This window comes from Mandrillus leucophaeus, unplaced genomic scaffold (genome assembly GCF_000951045.1).
Source record: "Mandrillus leucophaeus isolate KB7577 unplaced genomic scaffold, Mleu.le_1.0 Scaffold123, whole genome shotgun sequence".
NCBI lineage: Eukaryota > Metazoa > Chordata > Mammalia > Primates > Cercopithecidae > Mandrillus > Mandrillus leucophaeus.
In genome coordinates, this window is record NW_012100654.1 from 5,715,418 (window position 1) to 5,728,052 (window position 12,635).

Genomic DNA, 12,635 nt, shown 5'->3' on the forward strand with positions numbered 1-12,635 from the left:
TTTTTTTTTTTTTGAGACAGAGTGTCATTCTTGTTGCCCAGGCTGGCTTGCAATGGCCTGATCTTGGCTCAATACAACCTTCACCTCCTGGGTTCAAGCGATTCTGCCTTAGCCTCCCAAGTAGCTGCTATTACAAGCATGTGCCACCACGCCGGCTAATTTTGTATTTTTTTTTAGTAGAGACAGGGTTTTCCCATGTTGGTCAGGCTGGTCTTGAACTCCTTACCTCAGGTGATCCACCCGCCTCGGCCTCCCAAAGTGCTGGCGTGAGCCACTGTGCCCGGCAAAACTTGTAATTTTTTGGAGAGCAGCTGGCATATACGTTATTGCATATATTAACTAGAATTAATGTTTTAAGAAGCACTTCCTTACTTCTCCCTGCCTGTCACATGAGGCTATTAATGCTATGGGTTTTTCCTCTGAGTGGGCAGTGAAGCCTCAGGAACTCTCTTGCCATTTTCAAGGTTTGCTTTTGAAGACTAAAGTATGGCAGTTTATTTTCAGTCTTCTGACCTCCCATTGAATGGGTCTGAAACTCATCTAGAGGGATCGTTGAGCTAGAGGTCTATAGTAGTCGAATCATATAAACTTTGGAGAAGTCTTTGGAATGGAAAGGATGTAATCTGGAAATACCCTGTGATCTGACTGTGGTTGTTGGATACCCCAGCTGATAGGTTGGTTTTGGACAGGAGCAAAATTAATAAGGAAACATTTTAAAGGATGCTGTATAGTGTCTGTTCCTTAGTAAGCATGAAATATTTTCAGTTGTTTTGCAGGAAAATATGTTGGGGTGAGTAGTTACTTAAGCTTTTTCTTTATTTGGATAGAATAGTATCTGTTCATACTAAATCTCTCTTTAAAATTTATTTCCAAATACTTTTCCTGTCTTTAACTCCTCATTCTGGGAAATTTTGTTTTTAGAAATATTAATGCTTAATATTTTCTCCCACCTAATTAAGTAGAGCATTAAAAATCTTCTAGCCCAAACCATAATTTTTAGATTATGATGCACTTCATCTACATAGCTGATATGACCTTGATAAGATGCTGAATTACTCGTCACATGGAACCAGACCCTTAGGCTTCTAGTCTTTTTCAGTCTTTCTACTAAAGATTGCTGCTTCAAATGAAAACATGTAGTTTTTGCCTTAAAACTGTTTTTTCCTTTTTTTTTTTTTTTTAAAGAAATTAGTGCCAGTTTGGTTCCACCTTCTCTAGATCCAAGCCTGACTTTGAAAGACAGGATATGGCACCTTCAATCTTGCTTGCGAAAGGAATCTGATAAAGAACGTTCTGTTGTCATCTATGACTTCATCCAGAGCTATAAAATTCTTCTTCTTTCTTGTGGCATCTCCTTGGAGCAAAGTTATGAAGATCCTAAGGTTCTATATCTTATTTAATTTTTATATACTTAAAACAACATTTTTAGTGTTAATTCTTAAATGACTTGGTATTTCCTTAGCTTCAGTAATGCAGCTTAAGAATTTTAGTCAATTCTTTATTCAATAATCTCATCTACCCAGAATAGAATATCATGCACCAAATATCTCTGTGTAGATAAAAACAGAGATGTCACAAATTTGGAGCCCTAAAGTTTATGTCTTTCCTCAGAGATTTTGAAAAAATTTTAATTTGGGTCATAAGTCCTAAGTTTTCTGTCTAATAGTAAATTGGAAGTGAAATGAGAACAGATTTAGGTATGTGATAGCAGAAGGTTTTAAATATTCATGAGGGTGGAGGCAGAAAATTGGAAAAGAGTGTGAATAAGATGTCAAAAAGGATTGTAGTTAGTGGCCATTTAGCATAGAGGCAAATCCCCTTACTGGCTCCTGAGAACTTTCCTTTATAATAGCAAAGTTTGATGCACTCTTCATAATGACGACTCAGTTAAAAAACCTGTTAACCTTTACATGAGACTGTTTCATTCAGTATTCCCCTATAAAACTTTATTCTTAACCTACAAAAGAAATAATTGAGTCATATAGTAAAGTAATTGTCAGAATTGTGAACAGGGCTTAGATTCCCTTATTCTAATCCAGTTAATGATCTGCTTGATCTAGTATTAGAAACTACAGGACTCCTACTCATGAGGAGATTGGAAATGGCAATCAAATGAATAATTGGATGGTTTTCTGGTGACAAACCCCCCATCCTGAGGGGAAAGTCTAGAGGCTTTCTGAAACTCTGGATATAAACTTTTAATGGTAAAACATTTATGCCTCACTTCTTTTTTTTTTTTTTTTTTGAGACAAAATTTTGATCTTGCTGCCCAGGCTGGAGTGCATTGGTGCAATCTCAGCTCACCGCAACCTCCACCTCCCAGGTTCAAGCAATTCTCTTGCCTCAGCCTCCTGAGTAGCTGGGATTACAGGTGCCCACCACCACACCCAGCTAATATTTTGTATATTTAGTAGAGACAGGGTTTCACCATGTTGACCAGGCTAGTCTTGAACTTCTGACCTCAGGTGATCAACCCGCCTCAGTCTCCCAAAGTGCTGGGATTACAGGCGGCAGCCACCGCGCCCGATACCTCACTTCTTTTGATGTTGAAAGAACTAAATATACCTAAAACCTCACAGTAGCCCATCTTTATTACAGTAGCTTAGCCCAAATTAGCCTAGTAGAGGAGTCCATCTTCATTTTCAGACGCATGGTTTGAGTTTGCTGAGACACACTTGTTTGTCAAGCCTACTGCTAAACTGGTTCGGCCTGAGCATTGTAGTAATGGAATAGTTACAACTTTTCTTTCTTTGAAAGCCATTGCTGTTATTGCTACCAAAAATGAGTCCTGTTACAATTATTCTTTCCTTCTCCCTTCCTGGGAAAACCACTGAATAAATATTAAATGAAAATGTGTGAGGTTAGAAATAAGCTTTCTTTTTTTCCCTTTTCATTTAGAGGTACAAAAGTGTCTTCGAAAAAAAATCAGGAAAATATTCTCATTGCTATCCCATTCAGGTGGCATGCTGGTTACTAGATCCAGATTCTCAGGAGCCGACTCTTCATAGCATAGTTACCAGTTTTCTTCCTCATGAGCTTCCGCTCCTAGAAGGGATGGAGACCAGCCAAGGGATTCAAAGCCTGGGGCTAAATGCTGGCAGTGAGCATTCTGGGCGATACAGAGCATCTGTGGAGTCCATTCTCATCTTCAACTCTATGAATCAGCTCAACTCTTTGTTGCAGAAGGAAAACCTTCAAGGTAAAAACCAAGTTTCTGGCATTTTTATGTTATAGATTAGAGAGAGAGATTTAGCCACTCTTTATCAAAAATGGGTAAATTACGTATTTATGTAAATCCTACCTTTGGATTGTCTAGTGCTTTTTTTCTGTAAAAGGCCAGAGAGTAAGTAAATATTTTTGGCTTTGTGAACCAAACAATCTCTATCACGAATACTCTGCCATTGTAGCAAAAGAGCAGCTGTAGACAAGACCAAAACAAATGGCTGTCTTCCAATAGCACTTTACAAAAACATGCATCTAGTGTTAGTTTGGCCATAATTTGCTGACTTCTGGCCCTTGTGTGAAGAAAATTACAAAATGGCATTTATGCAGTTGTTGCTAATTTTGTATTTGAACTTTATCAAATAATTTTTATTCACACTTAGAAGACATCCTTAATGGATTTCAAAGAGTTAACTCTTTTCTTTTTGAAACTGTTAACCAACAGATGTTTTTTCACAGCAAAGGATAGTCATGAGAGTCTCTTTGTTCCCTCATAGCAAATAACATGAATTTATTGTCATTGTTATCTGCTGGCCCAGATTGAGCACCCTGACTACAGAGAGCTTAACGGATGCTTATGATAGAGATGTGAAGCAGAACAAATTTGGCTTCATTGTGAGGAGATGACTGAATTTATTGACTGATCAATAGGTACTAGAAAATAGATGGATGAGTTCATACAGACTAGGGTTTGGATCTGGACTATCCACTTACGAGCTGAGGGACTTTGGGCAAACTACTGAAACTGTAAGTCTGGTTCTTATAAAGTTGTTCTAAGGATTAAATAAGATAGTGAATATAATATGGACCGTTTTTGTCATAGAGCAGGTGCTTATTATGTTAGTTGATTATTATAATTTTTAACTCTCACCATTTCAATGTGCTTTTGAAAGCTCCTTTTTTTCTGCACTTTCAAAAATGTATGGCTAGCCTGGCTCAGTGGCTCCTGTCTGTAATCCCAGCTACACAGGAGTCTAAGGTGTGAGGATCACTGGAGCCCAGAAGTTTGAGACCAACCTGGACCACATAGTGAGACCCCATCTCAAAAAAAAAAGGGTGGTTAGGAGGTATTAAATGCATTTTTATACATTGTTAATGCTTTCCTATTCATAGAATTCAAGAATTGAAGTGCATTGAGATAAGGGAAGTTTTGGGAGAGAATGTAGACAGCTATCAGATTTAGTTTGAATATAATTATTTCTTTGTAGAAAGAGATATAGATACGTTTTATTTTTAAAATTTTTCTGTTAGCCAGGAGGTATTCTCATCTGATATGGAAAGATATTTTTACTACAACTTTGATTTCCTTAATAACTGTAAGATTATTCAGTTATTTCTTTTTGAGTATATTTGGTAAGCTATATATATCTATTTTTTCCAATTTTTTTTTCTTTTTATTACTCCGCTGTGACATTCCCAACCTATATATTTTTAAGGAATTTATGTTTCATCTAAATTTTCAAATTTATTGGTATACAGCTATTGCTAAGTCTCTCTTTTTTACATCTCTGGTTTATTTGTTATATCCTCTTTTTCTTTCATAATATTATTATTTAATGTCACTTGAAATTTTGCCAATTTTCTAGTCTTTTCAAAGAACCAACTTTTGTCTTTGATTCTTCCTATTACTTTTGTTTTCTATTTCCTTGATTTCTGTCCACATCTATATTATCTATTTCCCCTTACTTTATTTTGTAGTCCTTTTTCAATATTCCTCTTTGACCTTAAAACCGTTACTTCTCAAATTATTTTTTTTCTTTTCTAACTTAAGAATATAAGGTGGCGGGGTGCAATGGCTCACGCCTGTAATCCCAACACTCTGGGAGGCTGAGGTGGGTGGATCACTTGAGGCCAGGAGTTTGAGACCAGCTGGCCAACATGGTGAAACCCCGTCTCTACTAAAAATACAAAAATTAGCTGGATGTGGTCGCATGCACCTGTAATCCCAGCTACTTGGGAGGCTGAGGCATGAGAATAACTTGAACCCCGGAGGCGGAGTTGGCAGTGAGCAGAGATTCTGCCACTGCACTCCAGTCTGGGCAATAGAGTGAGGATCTGTATCACACAAAATGTATATATATATGGCTATAAATTTTCCTCAAAGCACTACTTTTATTGTATTCCACAATTTTGATGTGTACACACACACACACACACACAACTTTTTTTTGTTTTTTGTAGAGATGGGGGTCTTGCTGTGTTGCCCAGACTGGTCTTGAACTCTTGCCCTCAAGCAGTCCTCCTGCATTTGCCTCCCAAAGTGCTGGGATTACAGGTGTGAGCCACTATTCCTGGCCTGATATATAATATTCTTATCATGCTAGATATTTTTAGATTTCTGGTATATTTTTTCACTCAAAAATTATTTAGAAGAATGATTTTTAATTCCTAAATATTTAGAAACTTTTATTTTGTATTTTTATTATCTTTAAACTTAATTGTGTTGTAGTTAGAGTACATGGTTATATAATACTTATTCTTGAAATTTTTAGAGAACAATTAATGATCTAAAACTTGAACTATTGTGTAAGTGCTCTATGTGCACACAAAAGAATGTGTACTCTAATTCTGGATGCACAATTTTATATGTCTGTTAAGTCAAAGTTGTTTTCAAAATATTCTATGTCTTATTTTCCCTGTAATTCAATCAGTTTTGTTTTGAGGCCATTTTATTAGGTGTGTATGTGTTTAAAATTGATTTGTCTTCCTGGTGAATTAAACCTTCTATTATTGTATTATGACCATCTGTATAACAAATAATGATTTTTATTCTTAGTCTGTTTTCTTATATGAATATGGCAACATCAGCTTTCTCTTAATATTACTTTGTATAGCTTTTTTCTATCCCTTTTAACCTTTCTAGGTTCCTATCTTCAGACATGTCTTATAAACAAAGTACAGCTTATTTATTTTTCAGGCTTACCATATTTTTTTTTTTTTTGGCAAATTTGCCAATTTATTGTGATCATTGATGTATTTCTGCTTATTATGATTATTGATACACACTTGTTCTCTATTTTCCTACTATTTTACTTTGTTTCTAGTCACTTTTTGTTTTGTAAGTAGTTCATTCACAGCTGTGCAATATTCTTAACTAGTCGTTATCTGCAATTTTGGGGATCTGAATTTGTTCTTGGTTATTTCTTCTGAGTCCTATTCACATTTCTTTGCTGTCTTGTATTTTTCACATTTTTTGTGAGTTCATACAGGATTTATTATGATCAAGGATCCCTGCAGGACTTATGTGGGGAAATCTTCCCTTAGAAAGGTTTTGCTCCTGCCTCTGCTGGGTACCACACTACTCCGCATCCAAGGACCACAGTAACCTTTGAGAGTTTTGTTTCAGAACAGGAGTCTGAGACTCAGCTCCTCATCCTGTTGTTGTTTCAAGGATCCATATCCCCTTAACTTTTTTTGCTATGGGACTCCATTCCCATAACGACCTTGCTCCTTCCTAATGACTATGGATGCAGTCTAGCTTCCTGCCAGTCTTACTTTGTGCTTCTCTGATTGTTCCTGTTTTGACCCAAGTTCATTATTTCTCTAGTCTCAAGTAACATGAATTTCTCCACTAGTTCCAGGCTTCTAAAGCCAGACTCTGACAGCTTCGTACCTTCTGCAGGTGGTTAGAAGCCAGTAACTCTCATTTGTTTCTTTGCTTTTCATGGTAGTTATGGGTGTCCCTGGAGATTTCTCATGCTAATTGAGACCAGCAGTGCCTCAAATTATGTGCTTGTGTGGAGCTGGGGAGGGTGGGCCGGGGTTGCTCAGATTCCTAGTGACTCAATACTGGAAGCTGAATTGTTAGGGATTCTTTCTTAATGATTTAGGACAGCATTTCCTATAGTACATTCCATGGATGCTTACTTTTCAAGATGTTAAGAAGTATTATATAAAAAAAGGATTTAATGGTCAAATAAGTTTGGGACTTTCACTTAAAATAAAATTGAATAGTTGTCTTTGCTTCAGGTCCTCTCAGGGCCTTTAATATATAAGTTAAGTCTGCCTTATCCAAAATGTGGGACCAGAAGTGTTTTTACATTTCAGATTTTTTTGGATTTTGGAATATTTGCATATACATAATGAGATATCTTGGGGATGAGACCCAAGTCTAAATGTAGAATTCATATATACCTATAGACATAGCCTAAAGATAATTTTATACAATGTAGTAGTTTTGTGCACAAAATAAAATTTGTGTACACGGAACCATCAGAAAGCAAAGGTGTCACTGTCTCAGTCACTCATGTAGGCAGTCTGTGGTTGTCTGGCAGAAAAGAGATATTGAAACTGAATGGGGCAAGGAGGGACTTTTTTCCTTTAGAGACGCTGAATAAACTTTGTGTTGTACACCTGCATTTTGACTGTGCCCTGTCACATAAAGTCAGGTATGGACTGTCCTACTTGTGGTGTCATGTCAGTGCTCAGAAAGTTTCAGATTTTGGAGCATTTTGGATTTCAAAGTAAAGTTGATTGTTATGCTCCTGCTAGGAGTAGAAGCAGAAACATCTTTGGAGAAATATAGTCTCTTGTAATCCAGACTAGTCATAAGATTGCCAACTCTTCTACTCTCTGCAGAGACAAGGATAGTTGTCCAGTGCTAAACTAGCCTGTACTTTTCCACCTTTCATTGTTGGCTTGAGGATGCTGCTTGGGAGACTGGCTCCTGAAGGATACCTTGGTAGCGTTTCTGGATTTTTCTAGATGAATTCTGTATAGTTTAAGTGAGGCTGCTAATCTAGCCACTTAGCCAATGAATTAACATTTCAATTTTCTTTTTTCTTCCAGATGTTTTCCATAAGGTGGAAATGCCCTCTCAGTACTGCTTGGCCTTGCTCGAACTAAATGGAATTGGCTTTAGTACTGCAGAATGTGAAAGTCAGAAACACATAATGCAAGCCAAGTTGGATGCAATTGAGACCCAGGCCTATCAACTAGCTGGCCACAGTTTTTCTTTCACCAGTTCAGATGACATCGCTGAGGTTGTATCATGGGGATAGGGATATAGATAAATAATTTTTAGAGTTAAAATGATTGTGGGGTGTGTGTGTGTGTGTGTGTGTGTGTGTGTGTGTATTTACCTGAACACTAAAGATCACTAAAATGAAACAGCCAGTTAACCAGATTGCTTTGGGGATATTCTAGCATCTAATTTGTAAATTAGATCTGTATATTTTATACAGATTATAAATTATAATTATATACAGATATAATTTATATGCAGATATCTGTATATAAATTATATACAGATATAGTTTACAAATAAAGGAAGGTAATAAAGAGGACTTCTAGAAAGTAAGCTCCTCAAGAAGGAGATTTGCCTGGAACAGAGGAGGGACTCACTAAGTATTTGTTGAAGAAATGATTGGTAGTGGTGGTTGCATGACAGCATAGCTATTTCTCCAGAAAGTTAGTCATTTCATGAGCCCTTACCCCTTCCTTGCTTGCCCTAACATCTTTCTATAGAATAGGAAACTGGACATTTTTCTGAGATTAAATGAAAAAGGGATTTTTGTGCTTATGAATTCTCATCATTTAACTCCCACTGATAAGGGAGAACATGCAGTATTTGATTTTCTGTTCCTTCGTTAATATATTTTAAAGAAAATGAGGAACTTGATTTCTCTTATTCATGTGTTGAATTCAGTGGTGCCCTTTTTTTTTCTTTTTGGTATCCGCTTTTAAAGTCCCCAAGCCAATACCTAGCTGACTGCACATAAGATTACATAGGGAACTTATAGAAAATATAGAATCTCTGTTTCAGCACAAGTAGGTTTGGGGCAAGGCAGGAATTGCTGCCCTTGTGATTCAGATGGGCCTGAAAGCATGTAAGCTACAGGTCTCAAGCAAACCCTGGACTAAGAGTAAAGGACCTTTGATATTATTGGCTTCTTCTTAGTCCTGCATGTCAAAATGGCAGTTACCTGGAAGGTAATTTGTATGAGAAGTTTCACAGTTAATTCTGAAAGCTTCACCAAAAAAAAAAAAAAAAAAAAAAAGCTTAAGCTAAAGAACTTCTACATATATAACTTGAGATCTTTGTGTTGTCTTTATTCATAATGGGTCTCTCTTCCTGGGTTTGTTGCCTTATTGTTACTTTAATAGTGTTTTATTTTTCCTATCCAGTTACTTGATTTTTTTCTCCTATACTGCCATTCATGTACCCTTTGATACCTGTACTAGGGTTGCCTGATAAAATATGGCAAATCCAGTTTCAATTTTGTATTTCATCCTGTCATTTTTGAAAACATGGATGAACCTGGAGGATGTTATGCTAAGTGAAATAAGCCAGTTAAAGAAAGATAAGTACCATATGTTTCAGATGATCTCACTCTATGTGGAATCCAATGAAGTTGAACTCCTTGAAGTGGAAAGTGGAACAGTTGTTACCAGAGGCTGGGGAAGTAGGGAGTGGGGAAATGGGGAGTTGCTAATCAAAGGGCATAAAGTTTTAGATAGGGGAATGGGGAATTGTTTATCAAAGGGTACAAAGTTTCAGATAAACAAGAGGAATCGATTCTAAGATTTATTGTACACAGGGTGGCTATAGTCAATAATAATGTATTATATATTTCAAAGTAAGAGAGTAAATTTCAAATGTCTTACCATAAAAAATGATAGGTCTAAGTGTGGTGATTAGTATGTTAATCAGCTTAATTTAATCACACCACATTGTATACTTACATCAAAGCATCATCCTGTACCCCATGAATGTATACAACTATAATTTGTCAATAAAAAATTTTGAATGTCAGGTAAACAATGAATAACAATTTAGTATAAGTATGCCCCATGCAACTCAAATTTAACTGGGCATTTTGTAATTTTATTTGGTATGTGTGGCAACCCTAATCCCTATACATGCATATGTTCACATCTGTGTAACACAGTTCTTGGGCTAAGTAGTTACTGACATCTGCAGAAAGCCTCAGTACTTTTCATTCCTAAGACCCCAGTTGAAACTGGAACCAGATCATTATTTCTGTCATCATTACTATTCTAGGGAAGCACAGGGATTATCTTCCCTTCCATCCCTGGCCCAACTTGTGGGAAAAATTCTTGTGCTTACACAAATAGTTTCAATTTTTAGAATTATTACTGGGAAAATAATTCAAGGTTCATTAAAACCCACTCAAAATATATAAGTGAATGATTAGGTATAGTAGATAATGTTCTGAATTGCCCTAGTTTCATCCCCTCTAATCTGAGCTTGTGAGTGTTACATGGGATCTTCCACCTTCTGCACGGCGTGGTCCTGGTGTCTTCAGTGGGTGCTGCCAGCCCTCTCTAGCATTCATTATTGCCACATTGTTTTGGCCACCTTCTCCTAACTTTTTGTGCCTAGGGACTGTCAGGGCCCAGCATTGTGGTGGTGGTACTAGATGACTTTTTAAACCCCTTCCTACTTTAGTGTTTTCTGATTTTTGTAATGAGACAATAGCCATGTAAGCTTCCATGTTGATCTATGGGGCTTAACTGATTGAACAGGCTCATTTAGGAGAGCTCACAATTCTTACAGCAATAAGTCTCAATGTTAATAACTTGTTTGCCAGTTGCTCAGCACAGCGTATATACATGCCTGTGTTCCTGACTGCTTAAAAGCTGGCTGGGTGTGGTGGCTCATGCCTATAATCCCAGCACTTTGGGAGGCCGAGGTGGGTGGATTGCTTGTGCTTAAGAGTTTGAGACCACCCTGGCCAACATGGCGAAATCCTGTCTCTACCAAAGATACAAAAATTAGCCTGGCATGGTGGTGCACGCCTGTGGCCCCAGCTACTCGGGAAGCTGAGGTGGGAGGATCACTTGAGCTCAGCAAGTCAAGGCTATAGTGAGTTGTGATCATACCACTACACTCTGGCCTGGGTGACAGTGAGATCCTGTCTCAAGAAAAAAAAAAAAAAGGCCTGTGTTAGTATTAATCTGATAGTGCCTAATTAGAATATGGATAGACTACCTGACATATACATTTTCATTGCCATCATTTATTAAATGTGGTAATTCCAAATTATCCGGAGAAACATTATTTCAATCCATGTTGAACTGTAGAGATTGTTTTCTAAAATAACTTAAAATATTTTCTAAATGATAGTCCTTGCAAGTTTCATTCTTGACTAAAGAGGCATTAATTTCTTGCAGGTTTTATTTTTGGAATTGAAGTTGCCCCCAAATGGAGAGATGAAAAACCAAGGCAGCAAGAAAACTCTGGGTTCCACCAGAAGAGGGAATGACAATGGACGCAAGCTAAGGCTGGGAAGACAGTTCAGCACTAGTAAGGTGCTCTTTGGGGCAGTCACAGAGCAGGGCAGAACCTAAACTGCTTTTAACATTTTGGTGTCTAGAAAGAATGCTGATGAAATCAAGATCTTAGCCTACCATTTGAATTTACCCAGATATAAATTAACACATTGGTTTGTGGTTTGGTAGCCCACAAATTCTGTGGAGATATTCCAGCATGGAAAATCTGAATCATAATCTAAGTTAGCAGTTGTGTCCTTCCTTCCTATCATTAACATGGTATAAAGGTTTATAAAGTTGAGCCACCATGCCCGGCTAATTTTTGTATTTTTAGTGGAGACAGGGTTTCACCATGTTGGCCAGGCTGGTCTTGAGCTCCTGACCTCAAGGGATCCTCCTGCCTCGGCCTCCCAGTGTGCTGGTGTTGCAGGCATGAGCCACTGCACCAGGCCCTGATTTAAGAATTTAATCTGCTAATTTCAAAGTAAAATTGTTAATCATAATCCATGGAAACTATATGCATTAGTGGGATGGAAGAAAGGGCTTAATTTTACTTTTTACTGATGTTTCAGGGGAAAAATAGGGTAGAAAATATAGCCATAGAGCTATCCAAGTTGCCCTTGTGTAGAATTGTGGTCCTTATACCATTATCTATGATTTGTCTGCTCCTAGGAAGTTTCTTTAGCTCCAGGCTATAGCACATTTTTTTATTTAATCTCACTGGCCTTTTTACTCACAAGTTTCTGTTCCTTAATAGTTCACTGAAAGTCTATAGTATGAAAAATTCAAACTTTTAAAAATAAATGTCTCCTGATTACCTTCATATGGAAACCATATTAAGTATCCGGGCAAGCACAAAAACTACTGGTATACTTCCAGTCATGTGAGCAGTGAAGGAGGAAAATGCATAAAGAAAACAGATGATGTAAAATAAACTTTTGGTGGGGTGTGCGGAGGCAGTTACTTTGTTAGACTGACAATTCATTGATTTTTTTTGAAAAAGGTAGTTTTAAATTGATAGTGCTCAGTATTACCACATTTGCATTTTATAAACTGTAGTTATAGTTTTATCAATATGGTGGTTTAAAAAAAAAACCCAAGTAAGAGTTTTGAGTTGTAGATATTACTCTCAAATTTAATTTTGAGATTGTATTATTTACAGAAAAGAGATTCTAACT

At 37.0% G+C, this 12,635-nt stretch overlaps 1 protein-coding gene across 1 annotated transcript in view; it reads left to right on the top strand.

The window, feature by feature from the left end:
* Positions 1–12,635, top strand: part of POLQ (polymerase (DNA directed), theta) — a 124,853-nt gene that overhangs the window by 70,575 nt on the left and 41,643 nt on the right. Inside the window, 3 exon segments of the mRNA XM_011971618.1 lie at positions 2,959–3,199; positions 8,011–8,204; positions 11,359–11,491. Coding sequence (XP_011827008.1) covers positions 2,959–3,199; positions 8,011–8,204; positions 11,359–11,491 — 568 coding nt within the window.